We start from the raw sequence: 23516 nt of genomic DNA, 5'->3' as shown, positions 1-23516 counted from the left end.
AAGAGATCTCTATAATGTGGTTCATATTGGGTTGTGAGGCTATAGTTTTGACGCATGAAAACTTATTTTCATCAGCAGAAACATTAAATCATTTCATAAATGATATATAAAATGGTTAACCTATTGAGTACCTATTAGGGAACTTTTTCCACCATTGACTTGCTTCCTGGGAGAGTTTCTTAAAGCTGATCAATTGCTCGGTCACCAGAGGTATCCATGCGACTAGAAGGCTAAAGGATCTACTCTCCTTGTTCACCACTCCCTGAAAATTTTTGTGACTTTTGTCACCATCAAAGTGACTTATGGAATGAGTGGAGAAGGCAGAGAATCATGAAAAAAGGGGGCTCCCAGATTTGGCTGGCATGGGCACCTAAAATGGGCCTCCCCTTTATTTATAATCATTTAGGATTTTTTATAAAAACCCTCAAAATAAAGTATATCTTCCAACGTCCGTTTGGTCTTATGTGTGTGACCCTCTAGACCCATATATCATTCTAGTTCATAACTTTAAGGGCTAATAATATTTATTGACCAACCTTATAAATTAACTATATCAGCATATAGATCAATTAATAGAGGATTGATTTAACCCAATCGATAGGTTAAGTTTCTAGCCCGTGGGATGCCAAGCTACACTTTGTGATCTAGAAGATATATAGTATTTGAACTCTCTCATGGAGCCTTGTCCTTCATTGGTTACCGTACATGTATAATCCTTTGTCCACACAAGACTCCCATATGACTCAGGGTATAGTTAATCGTCCAATCATTAAACTCTACTAATGATTGGCCTCAACCAATCATTAATCACAAATTGTAATGGCACCATGATTAGATATGTCATACGATCTTTCTTCTTAGCTTTAAAGATTAATGGTTTTTATTCTAAGCTTTTTCAGCATAGGATGACGTGCCCCAATAAAAAAGGCGAGCTTTTTTTGCAATAAATGCAACATGAAGTCAGAGGCTCAAAGACTTCAAACTATTTTTCTCCTTTTTGACTGGTCAAAGATGGCGGCTGCGTCCCATGTATCATGAGACACTTAGTGCTACACATACACTTGTGCCCCACATCTACATGTAACACGCATGTGTCAAATTGTTATTGTCTTTAAAAGGAAGAGCTAAATTGGCACGTAATGGCATGCCACCACATTAGCTACGACATACTTATTAACGAGTTTTTTAATATTAAATATTTATGTTTTAATTTTCTTTTTCTAAAGGCGACAAGTGGCGCGATAAGAGCCGTTGATCTAGGATGACCCGGGCAATCCAATCCAACGATTGCATTTAATGAAATCACAAGACAAAACCCTAACCGAACGACATGACAGCATTGACGAGGACTAAGAGAAAGAAATCTTTTGATTAAATAAATGATAGATAATCGTCCAACTTCTACACTTGATATATAACAATTTAGATCTCCAATTAAGCTAAAATTTTATGGGTATCTTCGTCTGTATATCCTGTATCCATCCATTATTTTGATCTATAAATTGAATTCCAATATTTTTAAATAACATATTTAAGCTCACTTCCTCCTAAAGAGGTAAATTGAAAGAAAGTGAAGTTTAAAAGGTCCATCAAGGTTGTTCTTGGTGTCTTTAGTGCTTAAAGAGGATCACTAGAGAAGTAGGGAGGCTGATCTGTATCAGGAAGATGCTTTGATTCTGATGGACGATAGGGATCTAAGGTAAGCCTCTAGCCTTACATTGATCATTCTTCAACACATTTAGGTAAATCATCTATCACTCTCATCCATCATCATCTCTACCTCTCAGCACCTACCGTCCACCACACATACCACCTCCACCATTACAATATCTGCCTATCATCACCTTGCACCACACTATCATCTTCATCCTGCCTCACCTTTCCATCTTCCTATATTCTATTAAACCCTAAGTTGGTAAACCCTAAATTATTAAACCCTAAGTCAGATACTTCTTATCATTAACCCTCATCTCTTTTCACCATCACTGCTCTTGTCTCCCATCATTCTAAGCTCTAGTTCCTACCTACTTGATCACGATCCATTACTAGTATGATACTCATCTCATTTTCCTAAATTAATGCTATCTCTATCATGATTACTATCTCCATCCAATCACTATCTCTTACGCTATATGTAATCCTTCTCACCTTCTAGAATTTACCCTATAGAAAGTGCTATTTCCCTAAGGTCCATTCACTATGGAGACAACCCTTGCTCATCGTTATGTATATAAATTATTCCTGAGTAAAGCTTTCTATATTATTGATTAAACTCAAATTCACAACGACGTAAAAGTTTCCCTAATTTTGAGTTTATCAGGGAAACTTTGAGAATGCCCATTGCTCACTCTACTTTCGGGTATGCCATACAAACCTATAGAGCCGATAAGTAATCTGAAGCCGTCAACATGAGCTGAAGAGGAAATGCTTGTATGGGCTCGTACATTACTACATTCAATGATGAATAGTTTGTGACATGTGGGTGAACTAGTGTCCATCGTGGAGGAAAATTGACCAGAATCCCCCCCATTCTGAGTACGATGAGTATGAGGAGACCCTGCCTTGAGCTCAACCAACACCTTCTATCCACCATGGCCGTGTTGGGTTATTTGCCTTGGTTCAACAATTAAAAACATGATTTCATGATGCGTAAGCATGAAATCGATTCATCATCGATTTTTAAAATCAATACATCAAATGTACATTGTCGAGAACTTGTCCCACCTTTAAGTTTGTTGTTCTGAGATCGTTCTCAAGCCATTCACGTGTGCTGCCTCGAGAAGTATCCATGAGATCAATTAGTGCTTGGATCTCCACCACTTCTTCTTCTTCGATTATCCTTCAAGCTCTTCTGACCATGAAGACACTCTCCTTCATTGAGTAGAGAAGAAAGTAGAGTGGAGAAAGGGGGGACTCTCAATTCGAGTTGGCATGGGTGCTTGAAAATGAGTGCCCCTTCCCTATTTATATTTCACTTAAGTTTTCTCAAAAATCCCACAAAGTAAAATATATCCGCGAATGCCCATATGACCTTATGCATGTGACCCTCTCGGCCCATGTATCATTCTAGTTAATAACTTTAGTGGCCCAATAATAATTACTTGCCAACCTTATTAATTAATTATATCAACATATAGATTAATTAATTAAGGATTGATTTAACCCAATCGATAGGTTAAGTTTCCAGCCCGTAGGGTGCCAAGCTACACCTCGTGCTCTAGAAGATAACGATTAGTGTTTGAACTCTCACATGGAACCTTTACCATCCTCAGTTATCGTATATGTATAATCCATCATCCACACAAGACTCTTGAACGACTTGGGGTATGGTTTATTGTCAAACCCTAATTCATCATTCGATTAGTACTAATACGCAACGTGATCATTACAGACTCCTTCTCCAATATCCTCACTACCCTAGCCAGGGATTTTCTACATCGTCTTCCTTGAGGCAATTTCCTCTTATACCAAGGAAGGATGATCTTGTCTTGACCACTTAATCTCCTCCGTGAACTTCTCACTATATTGGAGCACTGACTTGTTTGAATCCCATGATTAGGGGTTCGTAAGTTGTAGTCAAAATGTAGTCCTCTATTCATGAGATGTGCTTGGTGTCTCAAGTTAGTGGATAACTTATACAACCATGATATGAATCAACCTGGTTGACGTTTAGGTATAATACCATTCAGGGATTCATATGGATCAATTCAGTGAACTCTTTCTCCAAAGAGCACCCACTATCTGCCCTTAGTGTTGCCACACTAATAGCCACAAGATCAGCTATGCTTATCATATAAGTAGGATCAGTTAGTGATATTCTATCCGGATAATTCAATGTCCATCTCGATTATCGATCGAATAGGAATATTTAGAATACATGTTTCAGGACTAGTGATCATTGTATTATAATCTCATCATAATTCACTTGGTCATTGCACGTATTCATGAACTTCATTATAATCACAAATGAAATATTTTATTGATGATTATTGGGAAGATTAAATAAACATGGTGGTGTGATTGGCTTGACGACCACATAATATCCATCAGGCCGATCACCCATGATGCGAGAAGATCACCAAGAAGATGGACATGATAGCTAAAGTGTCAAAGTTGGCATCCCAACTTTTGATGGTGAACAAGGCCCCAAAGAATATTTTGATTGGGAAGATGCAATGGATGCATATTTTGGATGGACGGAATCACTATTGGATATTAAGTTATGAGGTCCACCTAAGATCTGCTGGAAGAAACTTCAAGAGGTGATGCTCCAACGAAGAGACAGACCTACCATTCCTTGGGAATCGACAAAGACAAGTTATGAGAATAATATGTTACTGATGGATGTCACTCCCGTTTCATCAATAAATAGCAGTGCATATCCCAAGGAAACAGAAGCTCCCAATAATACATTAAAGAGTTTGCCTCACCAATGTTAGTGAGCTAAATGCACAAAGATCTTGCATTGACCTTATCGCAGTTCTGAACAGGGTTAAAGACTCCTATTAAGTGTGAGGTAGGCCTCCAGCGAGTTAGAACCTTAGAAGAGGTCTACTGCATGACACTTGAGTATTATGAGTTTCTAGCATGGATTTTGTTTTGGGACTTCTGCCTACTGCCAACAAGTCGGATTCCGTCTGTGTTGTAGTAGGTCGGATAAAAAAATGGCCCATTTTATCTCCTACCGAAAGACCTGAGACGCTGTACATATTGCTAAAATGTTTTTTGTCGGACTTCTGCCTATGGCACCACCTAGGCACCAAGCTTCAGTTAACGTCCGCCTTTCATCATCAGATGGACGGGTAGAAAGAAATCATCAACCGGAGCTTTGAAACCTGTTGCGTTGTCTTGTGCTTGATACATCTGCCCCTTGGGATCAGTTGCTACCGCACGCGAAGTTTTTTTTCAACAGCACTAGCAATCGCTCCACAGGAAAGAGCTGTTAATGATAGTTTATGGTCGCTAGCCTTATAAGCCCATTGAAGATAAAACCCTCTGACGTAGTCGTTGTATTCCCCCCAGAAGTGTTTGTCTGCTTCTCCAATAACTCGCCAATCATCATCATGTGTTCGAAGTCATCATTGTCAGCTCTGATTCAGAATCTGAGATTGTGGCTCCTCAATCAACAATGCCTCCACCATTGTGGATTTCAGACCAGCAGAAGTTGATTAACGCTAGTCAAGAGTGCCTACTCGCTCCAACCATTCTTACTTTGAACCAATGTTCGCCAAGAGGTACCCAAAGATTGTTTCTGTGATCCTTTCTTTTGGGCAGCCAACCACTTTTCCCCGGAGATGATCCAATAAGTGCGACGGCTCGTCGACCAACCTTTCTTCAAACAATGACAGCGTACTAACAACTGTGGGCCACCAACTCCCCCCACCTTTCCCCTGGTGCTGGAAATGGATGGCTCATCTAGTAGTTCACCTGCATGGATCCCTGCTATTCTTCCGTCATGGAAGACAATGCAGCTTCAAACGGAGTTGAACTTTCATCACCCCACCTGATTTAATGTAGTATGTATCCTACAGTTGGCCTTCATATCTGTCTTTCTGTGCCTTCTCGGCAGGTAAGGCCTGTCTCATCTTACTTAAACTCAAGATTCTCTGGCTTCCTTTGGGAATTTAGGTTAAATAGCTGTGGTATAAGAAGGGGAAAAGAACTGGATCTTGTTTTTGGTTCAAACTCTCTCTTCTTTTCTTTGTACTTCTGTTCTTCCTCCGAACTAGGGCTTCCAGTTCTTCCTTCCATCAGACCGTCTGGTTATGCACTCTCTCTCTCACTCTCACTATCACTCTCTCCCTCTGTCTGTCTGTCTCTTTCTCTCTCTCTTTCTCTCTCTCTCTCTCTCTCTCTCTCTCTCTCTCTCTCTCTCTCTCTCTCTCTCTCTCTCTCTCTCTCTCTCTCTCTCTCTCTCTCTCTCTCTCTCTCTCTCTCTCTCTCTCTCTCTCTCTCTCTCTCTCTCTCTCTCTCTCTATCTATCTATCTATCTATCTATCTATATATATATATATCTTATATGTATATTTATATATCTATCTATCTATATATATATATATCTTATATGTATATTTATATATCTATCTATCTATATATATATATCTTATATGTATATTTATATATCTATCTATATATATCCCTCTCCTTCTCTCTAAATCTCTCTCTCTATCTCTCGCGCTCTAATTGGAGAAATACGGCGGAACGTCTTCATGAATCATGAAGGAAATGGCAGAGACATTCTAAAACTTTCTTTGTCACCCCGTTTCCTCCATTGATGCCCGCGGGGGTCCCCCGTGAATGATGAGCCCAAAACGCGGCAAGCGAACGTTTCTTTTGCATCTTCGAAATCGCTGGCTGACGGGGAGCAGAGTTCGGGCCCTCTTCTCCCTATGACAGAAAATGATTACGAGAGAGAGAGGGAGAAAGAGAGAGAGAGAGAGAGAGAGAGAGAGAGAGAGAAAGAGATAGAGAGAGAAAGAAAAGAGAACGAGAAAGAGAGTGGGAGAGTGAAACAGAGAAAGAAGAGAGAGTGGGAGAACGAAACAGAGAAAGAAGGGAGAGAGTGGGAGAGAGTGGGAGAGAGAAAGAAGAGAGAAAGAGAGATTGGGAGAGCGAAAGAGAGAGTGAGAGAGAGAAAGAAGCGCGAGAAAGGGAATGAGAAAGAGAGAAAGAGGGAGTATCTACCCCGGAACGCGTCTCCATCATTTCGGCACTGATTGGGGTTGCTAGCGCGTGGCATTCTTTCTATTCTTGGACGCTTCAAGAAGGAAACAGCCCGTCGTCATTGCCTCTTTCTTGTCTTCCCGCTCATACGTCGACGTACTGTGAATCTTTCTACCCTCCTCTCTTGATCTGTTTGAATAGTTCGCTTTCTCTCCACATGAGGACGAAGCGCAGATCTCCACATGGTCTCTAATGGCCGAATCGCCATCGTTCACCATTCCCGTCACGTTTCTTCTTATTCTTCAGCTGATAGCAACTGCGGGTATCGTGGTCCTTTTTTTCTTCATACTCTTGTTCTTGTTCTTCTTGTTTTTCTGTTTTCTCTCTTCTTGTTCTTCACTTTTTTGTTCTTCTTCTTCTCTTCAAACATCATCATCACTATCTTTTTCTTGTTTTTAATCTATCTTATATTACTTCTTATTCATGCTCTTCGTCATCTTCTTGTTTGTATTCTTCTTCTTCTTCTTCTTCCCATTTTGCTTCTCATTCTTTCCCTTCATCTTCTTGTTCGTCTTCTTCATTTTTTACGCGTTATTATTATTCCTCTTCTTCGTCATTTTTTCTTCTTCATTGCTGATCCGCACATTCGCCCTAATATTCTCAGAATCATACGATCCATTCGACCCAAATGGAAGCATAACAATCAAGTGGGACGTCATGCAGCTCACCGACACCGGATACATCGTAAGCTTCTTTGCATCTTTCTTTTTACGGTTATTTCAGTTAAAAAAGCATTCCTCTCCTCAAACATACTCTTTCTGTCGGACACTATCATAACTACATTCAAAATCAAAAATAAAAATACATTGGTTTGCCAGGCGACTGTGGACGTCACAAATTACCAAACATACCGCCATGTGGAGAAACCTGGCTGGAGGCTCCAGTGGGACTGGCCAGGTGAAGAGGTGATCTGGGACATACGAGGCGCAGAGGCAACAGAGCAAGGAAATTGCACCAAATTCAAAGGGGATCTTCCCCATTGTTGCCTCAAGAGACCCATCGTCGTTGACCTTCTTCCCGGCGCTCCGTATAACTTTCAAGTCCGTAATTGCTGCAAAGCTGGTATCTTGTCTGCCCCCCCACAAAATCTACTCAACAGCGCTGCCTCTTTCTCTGTCAACGTGGGCAATACCCAGTTCGACGAGGGTCAAGGGATTCCCCTTCCTAGTAATTTTGATCTTGGACTTCGTGGCTACACCTGCGGAGAGGTTTCAAACTACCCACCTTCCAAGTTTCCAAGTCCAGACAAGAGAAGGTGGACACAAGCTCTCCGTAAGTCAAGGCGAAGTTTTTAACTTAGTGATTTATGGGTTCGTTAATGCTGATTTAGCGATAATGTTTCATGAAGTTGATCTAAAGAATTGGGAAATTTGTTTTCTTTTTCAGAGACGTGGAAAGTCACTTGCTCTTATTCCCAGTTTCTGGCGAGCCAGACGCCCGGCTGCTGTGTTTCTCTCTCGACATTTTATAGTCGGACCATAGTAGAGTGCCCTCATTGCAGCTGTGGATGCCAAGATGGTCCAAGAAAAGTCGATTGTCTTGGGTGAGTCATTATTATCATCTCCGTTCTTATCATCATGATCATCATCGTAATTTCCATCATGATTACATCCATCATCTTTATCATCTACTTAACCCTATCATTATCCTCACCATCAGAAATGACATCGCCATTTTCTGCATCATCAACATAATTACCGTTATCACTTATCGTGATCATATTTATCATAACCGTTACCATTGTCATCATCATCATCGCTATTATCATCTACTAAGCAGAATCATTATCCTCACCATAATCTATGACATTGTCGTCAGCATCACACTTATAGTCATCATCATTCTCATCACTAAAATGATCATCACCACTACTTGATATTCATCATCTTCATCAGCAATACCATTATCCCCATTCTCATCTTCATTATCATCATAAGTATTTCTCTTATGATCATCAGAATCATTATCAACACCCCCATCACCACTACTACTTTGCCATCATCATTTTCATCGTTTGAAAAATCATAACCACTATTTTATGCATTTCAGATCTGGGGTTGAAACCCCACACAAGCCACTGCCAAAGGACAGTGGTGATAATCCTTCTCCTTTTTTGAGGTGCACCGGTCACATGTGTCCAGTTCAGATTCATTGGCATGTGAAAGTCAGCTACAGGGGATACTGGAGACTCAAAGTGACGCTGACCAACTACAACCTTATGCATAATTACAGCGAGTGGAATCTGGTTATCCATCATCCCAACTTTGCGAGTCTGACTCAGGTCTTCAGTTTTGAGCACTTTGCTCTTGAAAACTACGGACCAACTAGTAAGTTGCAAGTTCATTTCCTTTTCTTCTTATGTCTGTTGAAATTGTTCAATCAGATATCTTGATAGATATATAGTTAAAGATGATAGATGGGCAGATATTAAAAAATGATTGGTGGATAGTGAAAGATAGATGGATTGATAGACGAATAGTTAAACATAGACAAATAGTTAAAAGATAGAAAGATGGATAGACGTATAGTTGAAGATAGTTAGATCGATAGATAGACAATCCAAAACATATGCATAGTTATACAGTTAAAGGTATACTGATGGATAGATGGATGGATCGTTGGAAGATAAATACATAGATAGATAGTTAAAGATACATAGATGGATATAGAGTTCAAGATATATACATGGGTAATGTGATAGATGGATCTCAAGATAGATTGATAGATAGATAGATAGATAGATAGATAGATAGATAGATAGATAGATAGATAGATAGATAGATAGATAGATAGATAGATTGATTGATAGATAGATTGATTGATAGATAGATAGATAGATAGATAGATAGATAGATTGATTGATTGATTGATTGATTGATTGATTGGTTGATTGGTTGATTAATTGATTGATTGATTGATTGGTGTGTTGATAGATGGATAGAAAACCCGGACGATTAATTCAGGGGGATGTTTCTTTTTTGCAGATGATACAGTGATGTTTTGGGGTATTCCCTACTACAACGATGTTCTTCTGCAATACGGCGAGAACGGGAACGTCCAGACGGAGATGATACTTCGGAAAAAGGACGGCGAGTTCACCTTCCATGCTGGCTGGACTTTTCCGAGGCGTGTCATCTTCAACGGCGACGAATGTATAATGCCCCCACCGGAGCTCTATCCAAAGCTGCCCAATTCTTGCTCCCTACCCGGCGCCGTCACCTTCTATCTCATCATCTTTCTTTTCTTGTTTTATCTTCTCTCATCAATCTCATGAAAATGTATCACATAGACTAAGCTGGAAGGGAACAAACATCTGCATATAAAAAGGTTTTGACCTTTTTTTTCGAGATACAGACATTGACCTTTGTTTTTCAGTTAATGGCCAAAAGGTAGAAAAACTGAAAATATTGGGACAAAGGGTTTTCTTGAACTTGCATTTTTCTTGATCTAGATTCAAGAAAATTTTCTGGAGAGGAGGTTGTATCGGTCTTATATTTTTTTTAGGAAATGAAGAATGTAGGCATGATGGGGCAGTTATTATGAAAACCAGTCAGGTCAACACTAATTTTTCTCTGGTCACGTATTATTCTGCATCTAGAATCAAGAAAGTTGCATTAATATCTCTCAGTTCTTGGATCACTCTGGATTTGGAGTCTAGAACTTTTGGGGACGATGGGTTTTCTTAAACATGCATTATCGTGATGGAGAACTGAGGCCACCGTAGTTTAACATTCTTCAAGCAAAATGAAGGATTTAAACATTATTCCACAAACCAGATAGTTCAAAACTAATCTCTATCAGCAAAACAAACAAGACATCAGCTCAATTTTTCATGGACCTTATTTTATGTAAGCAAGGAGAAACTGAATGGACAGCCGGAATCATAGGACAGCCTTTGGCTGAAGACGCTCTGCTGCCTACTTCTGGGGATCGAGCGTACACTGCCATATTAGAAAGCTTCTTCTTCTTCTTCTATCATCTGAACGTGAACAAGTAGAGCTGCAGCGAAGGAAACTAAGCAGCAATGGCGATCATAGGCAGAGGAGGCTCCCGCCCTGGCAAGAGGGCTTCGCCGTCATCCCCTTCTTCTTATTGCACCGTAACGACGTTTGCCTTCGTGTGTTTCTCTCTGCTTGCCGTGTGGGTTTTCTCTTCCTCAAACTTCATCAGATCCTCCGCCCGTTTCAAGCGGTCTTCTCCTTCCTTCCTCTCCAAAGGCTACACAGCTGAAGAAGAAAGTTCAGAGATCGTCGTCCCGGAGATGTTGGATATCGTTAGAAGAGAAGAAATTAGTCTAAACGACGGCCTTCGACGTCAAGAACAGGTAACCCTATTCGTATAACCTATCAAGTTCTAATTTCCTTAATGGACAGCAGTGTGGATTAATAAAGCTTATAAGCTACTTAATCAATCCTAAGAAAGTGATTCAATCAAATTAATATGAGGTTAAGATATTTCATCAAGGGTAGCACCTTAGTCTAAATTAGTTTGATACAATCCTATAAATATGAATCGGCGATTCATAATGAAACTTTTGGATTAATAATCGGGCACCATTTCCACGTCTTTTATGTCTTTTAATAAGAACAAGTAAACAAACGAGAAGAGACGGGTTATTTTCAGATCCTTCGGACAAACGTGAATTCTTCAGTCAGTTGACTCCCATAATTTGATTTTATTATTTGTTCTAATTGGAACTACATTTATATAAATGTTAGAATCCCATTTCAAAATCTATTTGAACTTTAAGTTAATAAGTACTAGTGAACTGACAAAAAAGAGAGAAGTATTTTAACTTTTCTTGAGAGAATGGGATTGCATGAACTGGTGAATTACATTAATTTGATTTGTATAAGTTGTTCTACGCCAGGACAAGAAATCTGAGGAAGTAGAAGAAAAAGAAGAACCCCCTGCAGCCGAGGATAAAACACAGAAACAACCGGAGCTGAGCTTGGACCACGAGACATTTCATTCAAAGGAACATAATAGAGATCATGAGAGCGAAGAGAGTGTGATAGAAGAAGATGGGTATAAGATGGACTATAGCAAATGGGACTTATGTAAAGTAACGGCGGGCCCAGACTATATTCCTTGTTTGGACAACTCTGAGGCTCTAAGACATATCTCCACAAGGCACTACGAGCACAGAGAGCGACACTGTCCCTCTGAGCCACCTCTCTGTCTAGTCCCCTTGCCAAAGGGCTACAAGAGACCGCTCCAATGGCCAAGAAGCAGGGACAAGGTGAGAAGAAGATGAAGAATTATGTAGTGAAGAAGAAAACCAAATACTTTTATCTTAACGATATCTCATTTTTTCTCCCTTTCTTTTTCTTTTTTTCTTCTATTTTTTGCAGATTTGGTATAAGAATGTTCCCCATACTAAGCTAGCCAAGGTGAAGGGGCACCAAAACTGGGTGAAGGTCTCTGGTGAGTACCTCCTTTTTCCTGGCGGGGGGACGCAGTTCATCCATGGAGCTTTGCACTACATTGACTTCATACAAAGGGTGCGGTTTCCTTTACACCGCGTACTAGCATTCTATGAACTATGCAATGCTTTTACGATTACAATTTTCACTTTCTATTATTGCACTTACGATTCTAGGCATATATTTAATTTACTAAACCCACTATGGAAGCCGACAACATGAAAAAGTCTAGGAAATGGTTTACTGTGCTATAGTTCTTCTGTGCTATGAAGTTAGACAACTACTTCTTACTGGACATGTGTATTTTCCTTCAAAGTAATCCGTTACTGGATAACATTTTGTTATAAACCAAGTATTCTTTGCATCTAAAATGGGAAATTTTCATATCAACACTTATTTAAGAAATAGCTCCAGTTTAAACACAGAAATGTTTTCACCCATCTCTATCAACGTAATTTCACAGGGAATTGCCACATTCTGGATGTTGGTTCATAACGAAAATTAGTTTCTAATCGCCTATAACAAAAGAGACTTGTCCGTTCTCCAGAATTTTTGTTGCTGTTTTACGTGCCTTTTCGCACGGGAAAACTACCTCTGTAGTATCTGTAATCACTTGTAAGATGAATTTATAGAGAGGTACTCATCCAGAGAATACCTATAATAGTCCTTGTAGTCATTTGTAAGATGTACTTGTTCCAGTTTGATACATTTTATAGTTAAAGAGGGTGTGTGGATGTTTCTTCCTCTTCCCCTTCACCATTTTCCATAATTTCTCAACTTCAACTGCTCAATTCTTAACAGTATCGAGGGATTTCATATTCTGGGTGTTTGGTTTTATAACAAAAGGGAATTTTGATGCAGTCTGTGAGGGACATAGGCTGGGGAAGAAGGACCCGTGTAGTGCTCGACGTTGGCTGTGGCGTGGCCAGCTTTGGGGGATATCTCTTTGAGAGAGACGTCCTGACCATGTCCTTTGCGCCAAAGGATGAGCATGAAGCGCAGGTGCAGTTTGCTCTAGAAAGAGGCATCCCGGCTATCTCTGCCGTGATGGGCTCCCAGCGTCTTCCCTTTCCCAGCAACGTTTTCGACCTCGTCCACTGCGCGCGTTGCCGTGTTCCTTGGCACGCAGAAGGTGCTCTCTCTCGCTCTCGCTCTCGCTCTCTTTCTCTTTCTCTCTCCCTCGCTCTCTCTCTCCCCCTCGCTCTCGCTCTCGCTCTTGCTCTCTTTCTCTTTCTCTCTCCCTCTCTCTCTTTCTCTTTCTCTCTCCCTCTCTCTCTTTCTATTTTTCTCTCTCCCTCTCTCTCTCTTCCCCTCGCTCTCACTCTCGCTCTCTTTCTCTTTCTCTCTCCCTCGCTCTCTCTCTCGCTCTCTTTCTCTTTGACTCTCTCCCTCGCTCTCGCACTCTTTCTCTTTCTCTCTCCCTCGCTCTCTCTCTCGCTCTCTTACTCTTTGCCTCTCTCCCTCGCTCTCGCACTCTTTCTCTTTCTCTCTCCCTCGCTCTCTCTCTCGCTCTCTTTCTCTTTGTCTCTCTCCCTCGCTCTCGCACTCTCTCTTTCTCTCTCCCTCGCTCTCTTTCTCTGTCTCTCTCCCTCGCTCTCGCTCTCTTTCTCTTTCTATCTCCCTCTCTCTTTCTATTTTTCTCTCTCCCTCTCTCTTTCTCTTCCTCTCTCCCTCGCTCTCTCTCTTTCTCTTCCTCTCTCCCTCGCTCTCTCTCTTTCTCTTCCTCTCTCCCTCGCTCTCTCTCTTTCTCTTCCTCTCTCCCTCGCTCTCTCTCTTTCTCTTCCTCTCTCCCTCGTTCTCTCTCTTTCTCTTCCTCTCTCCCTCGTTCTCTCTCTTTCTCTTCCTCTCTCCCTCGTTCTCTCTCTTTCTCTTCCTCTCTCCCTCGCTCTCTCTCTTTCTCTTCCTCTCTCCCTCGCTCTCTCTCTCTCTCTCCCTCTCTCCCTCTCTCCCTCTCTCTCTCTCTCTCTCTCTCTCTCTCTCTCTCTCTCTCTCTCTCTCTCTCTCTCTCTCTCTCTCTCTCTCTCTCTCTCTCTCTCTCTCTCTCTCTCTCTCTCTTTCTCTCTCTCTCTCTTTCTCTCCCTCGCTCTCTTTCTTTCTCTTGCTCTCTCTCTCTCTCTCTCTCTTTTTCTTCCTCTCTCAATCGCTCTCATCCTCTCTCACGCTCGCGCTCTCTCTCTCTCCCTCGCTCTCTCTCTATCAATCTATCTATTATCAATCTCTCTCCCTCGCTCTCTCACTCTATCAATCCATCTTTATAACTATCTCTCTCTCCCCCTCTAGCAATCTATCTACATATCCATCTCTCTCGTTATCCATTTATTTATCTACCTATCAATCTATCTTTCTATCAGTTTATCTAAATATATTTCTATCTCTCTTTCTACCAATATATCTAAATATTTATCTATATCTCTATATCAATTTATCTAAATATTTATCTAGCTCTCTTTCTATCAATCTATCTAAATATTTATATATATCTCACAATCAATTTATCTAAATATCTATCTATCTATCTTTCTATCAATCTATCTATCTTTCTATCAATCTATCTAAATATTTATATATATCTCACTGTCAATTTGTTTAAATATCTATCTATCTCTCTTCCTATCAATCTATCTAAATATCTATCTATCTCACTTCCTATCAATCTATCTAAATATCTATCTCTCTTCCTATCAATCTATCTAAATATTTATCTATCTATCTGTATCAATTTATCTAATTATCAATCTATCTCACTTTCTATTAGTCTATCCAAAAATCTATCTATCTGTCTCTATTTATCTATCTAAAGATCTATGTCTCTCTACCTCTATGTCTATCACTCTATCAATCTATCGGTATATCTATCTATCTATCTCTATCTTTTTATCTATTTATCCAAGTCTCTCTCCCTCTGTTTCTATCTCTGTATCGTATTTATCTCTCCCTCTGTATCTATCTCTGTATCGTATTTATCTCTCCCTCTGTTTCCATCCATCTATCATTCCCCCTGTTTCTATCTTATCTATTTCCCTCTACTTTTATCAATCTTTCCTGTTTCTATCTTATCTATTTTTCTCTTTCTATTTTATAATTGTGTGTATATCTATACATCTATCTTATAAAGTATATTAAAACTAGAGAGAATATCAGTCGTTCCCGCAGTCTTTACATCTCTCCCTCTCTCTTCATAACCATTTACCTATCCCTCTCTTCCTCTCTCTATATATTTTCTGCTATAAAGAATGTCAAAAAATAACCAGGATATATATCTATTTATCTGTACTCTTAACAAATCTCTCTGTATCAATGTATGGTTGTTTCCTTTTTATTATTTCATCCATTCATTTGAAGCTACACATCTATCCAAATATATATTCATCATGAATGTACCCATCTCCCATTCTTCTGATCTTCAGAGAATGTTTTCTACTCAGGAGGCACTCTTCTCCTGGAACTTAACCGCGTTTTACGCCCTGGCGGTTTCTTCATCTGGTCGGCCACGCCCGTTTATCAGAAGCTCAAGGAAGATGTGGACATATGGAAGGGTACGCATTTATCTTTCTTACTCTCCCTTCTTCCAAAGTTTCTAACAAAATCTCTGCTTTGTTAACTGCAGCTATGACAGCGCTCACCAAAGCAATATGCTGGGAGCTCGTCGCCATTAGAAAAGACCGGTTGAACTCCGTCGCCGCGGCCTTCTTCCGCAAGCCCGTCTCCAACGAGTGCTACGATAACAGAGAAGACAGCGCTCCCAGCCTTTGCCGTAAAGACGACGATCCGGACTTGGCCTGGTAAACAAACTTCTTCGCATGATTCTCCGTTAATGTTCGATGGAGTTTTGTTCATTAAATTGACGATCTTGCGTTTCCACAGGTATATTTCTCTCCAGAATTGCATTCCCAAGTTGCCCACTGAATCTTCGGCGAGAGGAATTATTTGGCCGGAGCTATGGCCGGGCAGGCTGAGTTCGCCGCCGCACTGGCTAAACAGCTCGGAACTTGACGTTTATGGGAAGCCAACTGCGGAAGAGTTCGTGGCGGATCAGGAGCGCTGGAAAACGATCTTCTCCACTTCATACCGCTTCGGTGTCGGCGTTGATTGGACTAAAGTCAGGAACGTCATGGACATGAGAGCCGTTTACGGAGGGTAGTCGGCCCAACCCTCCATCTCTCTCTCTGTCTATCTCGCTTTCTCGCTCTCCCTCTCTCTAATCTCTCTATCTGTGTGTGTCTGTGTTTCTCGCTCTCACTCTGCCGCTCTCTACATCTCTGTCTCTACTCCCTTCTCTCTCTCTCTCTGTCTCTCTCTCGCTTTCTCTATATCTCTCTGTCTCGCTTTCTCTCCATCTCTTTCTCTATATCTCTCTGTCTCGCTTTCTCTCCATCTCTTTCTCTATATCTCTCTGTCTCGCTTTCTCTCCATCTCTTTCTCTATATCTCTCTGTCTCGCTTTCTCTCCATCTCTTTCTCTATATCTCTCTGTCTCGCTTTCTCTCCATCTCTCTCTGTTTTCCTTCTCTCCATCTCTTTCTCTTTCTCTCTCTCTTTCTCTATCTCTCTGTTTCGCTTTCTCTCTCTCTCTTTCTCTATCTCTCTCTGTCTCGCTTCCTCCCTTTCTCTCTCTCTCTCTCTCTCTCTCTCTCTCTCTCTCTCTCTCTCTCTCTCTCTCTCTCTCTCTCTCTCTCTCTCTCTCTCTCTCTCTCTCTCTCTCTCTCTCTCTCTCTCTCTCTCTCTCTCTCTCTCTCTCTCTCTCTCTCTCTCTCTCTCTCTCTCTCTCTCTCTCTCTCTCTCTCTCTCTCTCTCTCTCTCTCTCTCTCTCTCTCTCTCTCTCTCTCTCTCTGCCTTTCTTTCTCTCTCTGCCTTTCTTTCTCTCTCTGTCTGTCGCTCTCTTTTTGCCTTTCTTTCTCGCTCTCCTTCTATCTGTCACTCTCTATGTTTATCAACCTATCTATCTGCCTCACTCTCTTTCTCGCTCTCTCTAACTCTCTCTCGCTGTCTATCTCTCTCTTTGTCTCACTCTCTTTCTCGCCAAAATGGCGATCTTTCCAGGTTCGCGGCGGCGCTCAAGGATCTGAAGGTCTGGGTTATGAACGTAGTGGACGTTGAGTCGCCTGAGACGCTGCCCATCATCTTTGACAGGGGACTTTTCGGCATATACCACGACTGGTGCGAGTCCTTCAGCACCTACCCCAGGACTTACGACCTTCTCCACGCTGACAAGCTCTTTTCCCGCTTAAACGGAAGGTCAGTTAGTCATTTACTTTAAGATTTCTCCGAAATTAACTTAAAGATCATCCCGGATCGAATTCTTTAAGTATAAATCAATTAGTAGAGAGAGCGTGCCCAAGTCCGTTGATGATTCATCGATCTTGAAGGGTAGTCTTTTGAGCCATTCAATCGTTTTAGTTTGAGATTTCTCCGAAGTAAAGTTGATGATCATCTTGTATTGAATTCTGAAGGATGGATCAGTAGATTAAGAGAAGATAGAGAGCATGCCCTAGTCCATTGATTTTTTTTTTTGGTTTGAAACATTTGTCCAAGTCCATTGATGATTGAATGATCTCGAAGGGTAGTCTTTTGAGCCATTCAATCGTTCTAGTTTGAGATTTCTCCGAAGTAAACTTGATTATTATCCTGTATTGAATTCTAAAGGATGGATCAGTTAATTGAGAGAAGATCGAGAGCATACCTCAATCCATTGATGACTGATTGATCTTAAAGGGTAGTCTTTTGAGTCATTCAATCGTTCTACTTTAAGATTTCTTAAAATAAACTTAAGATCATGCTGTATTGAACTCTTAAGGATGGATCAATTAAATTAGAGAACATAGATAGCGCACCTCAGTCCCTTGACGATTGATTAATCTTAAAAGGTAGTCTTTGGAGCCATTCAATCGTTCAACTTTAAGATTTCTGTGAAGTAAACTTAAGGATCATCTTGCACTGAATTATATAAGAGAAGAAAGAGAATATAACTGAGTCTATTGATGGTTGGTTCCTCTTTAAGGGCAGTATTGTGATTCAATCAATCATTCTTGCATTGAATTCTCTTGGACTAATACTCTGGTGATTTGGCTCAACGGGTAGGATTGTGCGTAATTCTTGGGAGTAATGGCAACAGGAGAAAGAAACTAGTATAGTCTGGCCCCAGGCTCAACCTTACATGTTTAATTTGTCTGAAATTTCAGTTCATTCTGCGCCAAAGATGCAATTTTTTTCAAGATTTTCTTCCCCTGAAAATATTATACTTTACTGCAGGTGTAATTTGACTCCGGTGGTGGTGGAGATTGATAGGATAGTGAGGCCAGGAGGGAAGTTAATCGTCCGTGATGAGATGAAAGTAGTCAAACGTGTGGAGGACTTGTTGAAATCTCTCCGTTGGGAGATCAGATCAACTTATTCTGAAGATCAAGAAGAGATTCTCTGTGCCGAGAAGTCTGAATGGCGACCAGAGAATCCCTTAAGTGTTTCCTCTTAAACCCTTTCTAAAAAAATTTGACACTCTAAACTTATTCATTTTACTGTGTTTTTTTCTAGGCATCAATCAAATCAAAATGAACGCCTGGAAACGATTTCTCCATCCCACTTGTAGGATACTGTATAAAAGATTACTGCAACTCATTTACATGATTTCCCACAATGAGCTGACCCATTAAAAAACCATTAGCAATCTGGACTGAATAGAGATGAAAAATGATGGATGTAAGTGAAGAAAGACGAGAGTGATATTTCATAGACGATTTATTAAAATGATAATACTTTTTTGCTGAATAACTATTCTTATATAATAATTATTTCCTAATGAAACGTTTCTGCACAGGGTAATGTCTCCTACAACCAGATATGCTGATCTGATAAGCCCGATGCCCTGAAATAAATAAAAAGTAATGTTTAAAAATATATATCCTACTTTAATACTTCAATTCTTCATAGAATAAGCACCAAAAAGTCTGGAAAATATCTTTAGTATTAAAATGTTAATAATTCAGATAAAATGCAATGAAATTTCGGATTTCATTTTCATTTGTAATATTTTTATGTAACTATCATAAAAATATATATAATAGTGTCTAAACTATATGAAAAAATGTTTTATTTTACAAAATCTTAAGATAATTATGATAGTAATGACAAATAAATGCATGATATTTATAGTTCCGGATCGTCCCGGACGTAGACAAAAGACGGGATGGGAAGAATTTCGTCTCGTCCTACGTCCAATGTTAGCTCAGGGATGAAGGACAGGACGGTTTTTCGTCCACCGACAAAAAAACCGTCCCGTCCAATAATCTCAAGACAATTTTGAGAATTTCAGGATGAAAATTTTATAATATATTATAAATATTCCTAGCGAGGCCACGTGGCAACATCTCAATCGTCAGATGTGAAGCCGGCGGTTTTCCGTCCAGATTCGTTCGTCCATTGTCTGGAGACCTCCGGACGGAGGATTTTCTCATCCCAGGGGACAAAAACCATCCCGTCCGGTGGTCCCCGGAATGAATTTTCGACCCAAATTCGTCTGTATCCTCAGACGGGACAATTTTTTTGTCCCAGGACAAAAAAATCGTCCCGTCCGCATCCCTGCACTATAATGATATATATATGTGTGGCTTAATCGGAGCGCTTCTTTGAAATTCTAGACACATGAGATCAAATTGTCTTCTTACTTCTGGGATAACTGATAAACTCAAATTCTGATGAGTTAATTTTTCTTTTTTTGTTTTTGAGTTTACTAAATACATTTGTAAATCTTTACTTAAAAAATATGTTTGATTAGTGATGGGTAAAGATTGTCTCTACAGGTAAAGGTAACTAGAATTTATCATTATTTATACTGTCATAATAGAGGTGAGACAATATACTTGTAAAATGTGTAATAATGAGACAAGGGAGATGGCAAGGTAGAGACGTGGAAGATTAAAATGTTATGATAAATATTAATGGAGATAGATTATAATGATCAAGGGAATAAAAGAAAAAATATGAGCAAGAAAGTTAAGAGAGTCTGAGGTGATGATGGCGAGATCAGAAAGTGGATAGAGATGGATAAGTATGTGCAACAGAAATATTTACATAACCATGATAATAGCAGGATGAGGAAATAAGGTGATATGAAGGGTCTAAGATAGAATATAGTGACCAGAGAGAGAGAGAGAGAGAGAGGATGAAGTGAATGAACGATGATTGAATAATGAGTGAAGTGATCTAGAAGGATTTAAGAGGTTGTGGAGATGGTGGAAGTGATGTGATCAAAATATGGATGATGCATCTAACCTACTAACAATGGAAAAATGGACCAATGTAAGGGGAGAAGACTTACCCTAGGTCCTTGTGTTCAGCTTGGACCACGGAAATTTCATGCTGCAAGTAATCTCCTCAACTTTTATCTCCTAACTCTTGTCACCCAAGACAACCAACAACACACTCCGTAGATCGTTTAAGCCACTCTCTTCAAAAAAATGCTTGCCAATAAATAAATAAAGTTTAAGAATGCTTTATTTTATAGATCCAATAGCATGGATGCAAAAAGGGAAATTTTCAAAACTTATCTCACAGTTTCCACTCAATAAGCCTTCTAGATCATTAGATATCAATGTTTGAAGTTGGCACTATCTTGGCTATTGACTTCTTGTTTCATTTAAGCTACAATGGTTTGAAATAGCATGATTAGGATTTTGTAGGCCATAGTCAAAGCACATCCATCCATACAAAGGACTACTTACACAACTGTAAAATGAATCACATGATTGACAGTTTAGTACAATGCCATTTAGGGATTAACACAGATCAATAAAGAGCAGCCACTATATGTCCTCAGTGTCTCCGCACTAATTGCTAGGGGATATATTATACCAATCTTATAAGTGGGACTAGATTGTGCTATTCTAGTATCCTATGAACCTAAATACTTGGAAATACATATTTAAATACTAGTGATGCCCATATTATGATCTCATCATATTTCACTCACTCATTTCTTGTATTCACAAATAAGCATCACTTGTGCATTATAATGAAGAGATTTTTTATCGACAAATATTTCATAAATAAAAAATAAGGGTTAAAATTTTGTTTTAAGGTTCTATTTAATGTTAATAAATTATAATAATTTCCAAAGTAATTAGAAAATGATTAAGGGTTGGATCCACCAAGAGCATGTATTAAAAAAATTAATTTTCAGTTAAATATTTTTAGATTGTTGTGTTTTATATTTTATGTATTTTTATAATTTTTTAATGATATAATTTCAGTCAAAACAAAGTAAAATTCCTAAAAATAATTATATAAATAATATAAGTGCCTATTTCGTTGTTAATAAATTACATATAATTTATTAGATTTATCATATTTGGAATTTTGAGTGGAATAATTATTCTAGAAGATATGAATTTACCATAACCAAACATTAGGAGTGTCTGTTATGAGTGCACGCATGAAAGCAAGTGTCAGTTGGGAGCAGCATCGTGCTACAAGCTGCGAAATTCAAAATTGGACTACAATTAAGATTGTTGAAAAATGGGGTAATTTTTTTCTCCATGACGTTTCTTTTGGCGTGGTTTGATGAGTTGGAAAGCTTTAGATGTAGACTATCTTCCTAGAAGACTAGCAACAAAGACGATAGAAACAGGTGAAGAAGTAAAAGGAAGACATAAACCATTTGTCCCACCAGTTAGGGCTCAAGATTGTGTTCTTTCATATTCTTGTCCAAAAACTAGATTTGGATTTATGTTCTCTTGTGAATTCAGAATTAGAGTAAAATTATGTCGTTGTAAATTTGAGTTTAATAAATAATATTTTTAAACCTTTACTCATAAAATAATGGGATTAGTTAGTGATGAGTAAGTGTCGTCTCCACAGGGAACGAATCTTAGGGATACAACTCTGTGATCTCTATAGGGTAAACTTGGGATGACGAGAAGCAATACAAATACTGCAAGAGGTAGCGGTAGAGTGATGGTATTGTTCAGAGATAAGGCCTATTTTTTAAGGAGAATATGATGTGTATGTAATAGATGAGTGACAGTTGTGATTGGAGCAAGTAAAACTTGAGAGTAAGAAATTTGAAGCGGTGGTCGTGAGATGAGATGAGAATTTAATGGTAAGTAGCATCCAATTTGGTGTTTTATAATTTAGGGTTAAATAAAATATAAGAGGGTGTGAAGGCGAGACAAGATGAAGATGATGGTGTAGGAAGTGGTGATGAAGGTGGTGAAATTTAAGTAGAGTGAGGATTAAAATGGGGGAAGATTGAGCTTTAGGTTTTTTTAGACGAATGGAGAGGGGGACACATGATGAGACCGTGAAGGCATAGGTGACACATGGGGTGGATGGTAGAAGATGCTAGATAGGGATGACAATGGATAAGGATGGATGTTGATAAGCGATAAGAGTGAAGGATGTTCTACCTAAATGTTTGAAGAATGATCAATGTAAGGCAAGAGGCTAACCCTAGATCTCCCCATTTCTCCAGGAACAAGGCATCTTCTTGATTCAGATCAGCCTTCCCAGTTCTCTATTGACCTTCTCCAAGCACTAAAGACACCTAGAACACCCTTGATGGATTTTCAAATTTTCACTTTCTTTCAATTTGCCTCTATAAAGAAGTGAGCTTAAAGATATTTTCTAAAATATTTCTAAAATATTGGGCGCTCAATATTGATCTAGCCATACTGATGGCTAGAGGACATAAAGATTAAGATACCCTTAAATTTCAGCTTAATCGAAGTTTTGCTTTGTCAGATATCAAGCCTGGAAGTTGGACGATTCCTGGATATTAATTCAATCAAAATATTTAACTATCCTTATCCTCATCCTCATCAGCGTCGTCATGGCATTGTGTTAAGGTTTTATCTCATCGTTGCATTAAATGCAATCATTGGCTTGTTGTATTGCCCCGCTTCATCCTTGATTGATGTCACTTTTGGGAAAAGACAAAAAAAGGTTAATTGTTTATTAGTTAAATATACCTATCAATAAGCAGCCCACGTCTGACGTGGGGGTGCGTCAATGCACTTCTTTTATAAACCAATTGCAGGATAGCATATGCACGCTATGTGTTACACATGAGCACCATGTGTACATGTGGCAGCCAAAAAGAAAAAGAGTCATTATTTTAAGTCTTTGAGCCTCAGTGTTTGTGTAGCAATTATCGCAAAGAAAACTTTTTTTATTGGGCCACATCATCCTACACTATAAAAACTAAGAAAAGATATTTTTAATCATTAAGTGCCATTATGGCATCCTTAATCACAAAGCCATAATAGTTTGTGATTAATGATTGGTTATTGGCAATCATTAATCTTAATCTTTGGTTGGTTGTCGTTTGATAAATCTAACAGGAACATGTGGCATTGCGGAAATAAAAGATTTAAAACGA

General features: G+C 39.3%; 2 protein-coding genes across 2 annotated transcripts; both read left to right on the top strand.

The window, feature by feature from the left end:
* Positions 1-6440: 6440 nt before the first annotated feature.
* On the top strand, positions 6441-10089 carry LOC144710412 (COBRA-like protein 2). Its single transcript, XM_078584173.1, has 6 exons — positions 6441-6985; positions 7328-7407; positions 7542-7995; positions 8110-8266; positions 8773-9050; positions 9708-10089. Exons 1-6 carry the CDS (start codon positions 6916-6918, stop codon positions 9995-9997), a joined length of 1329 nt encoding a protein of 442 aa, XP_078440299.1. The 5' UTR covers positions 6441-6915; the 3' UTR covers positions 9998-10089.
* Positions 10090-10947: 858 nt separating this feature from the next.
* LOC144710293 (putative methyltransferase PMT27) lies at positions 10948-18692 on the top strand. The gene is made up of 9 exons (XM_078584022.1): positions 10948-11047; positions 11594-11965; positions 12078-12227; positions 13011-13281; positions 15575-15685; positions 15757-15931; positions 16014-16286; positions 17189-17383; positions 18398-18692. Exons 1-9 carry the CDS (start codon positions 10985-10987, stop codon positions 18615-18617), a joined length of 1830 nt encoding a protein of 609 aa, XP_078440148.1. The 5' UTR covers positions 10948-10984; the 3' UTR covers positions 18618-18692.
* Positions 18693-23516: the final 4824 nt, after the last annotated feature.

This window comes from Wolffia australiana, chromosome 12, assembly GCF_029677425.1.
Source record: "Wolffia australiana isolate 7733 chromosome 12, ASM2967742v1".
NCBI classification, from domain to species: domain Eukaryota; kingdom Viridiplantae; phylum Streptophyta; class Magnoliopsida; order Alismatales; family Araceae; genus Wolffia; species Wolffia australiana.
This window is presented reverse-complemented; position numbering and strand designations above follow the sequence as displayed.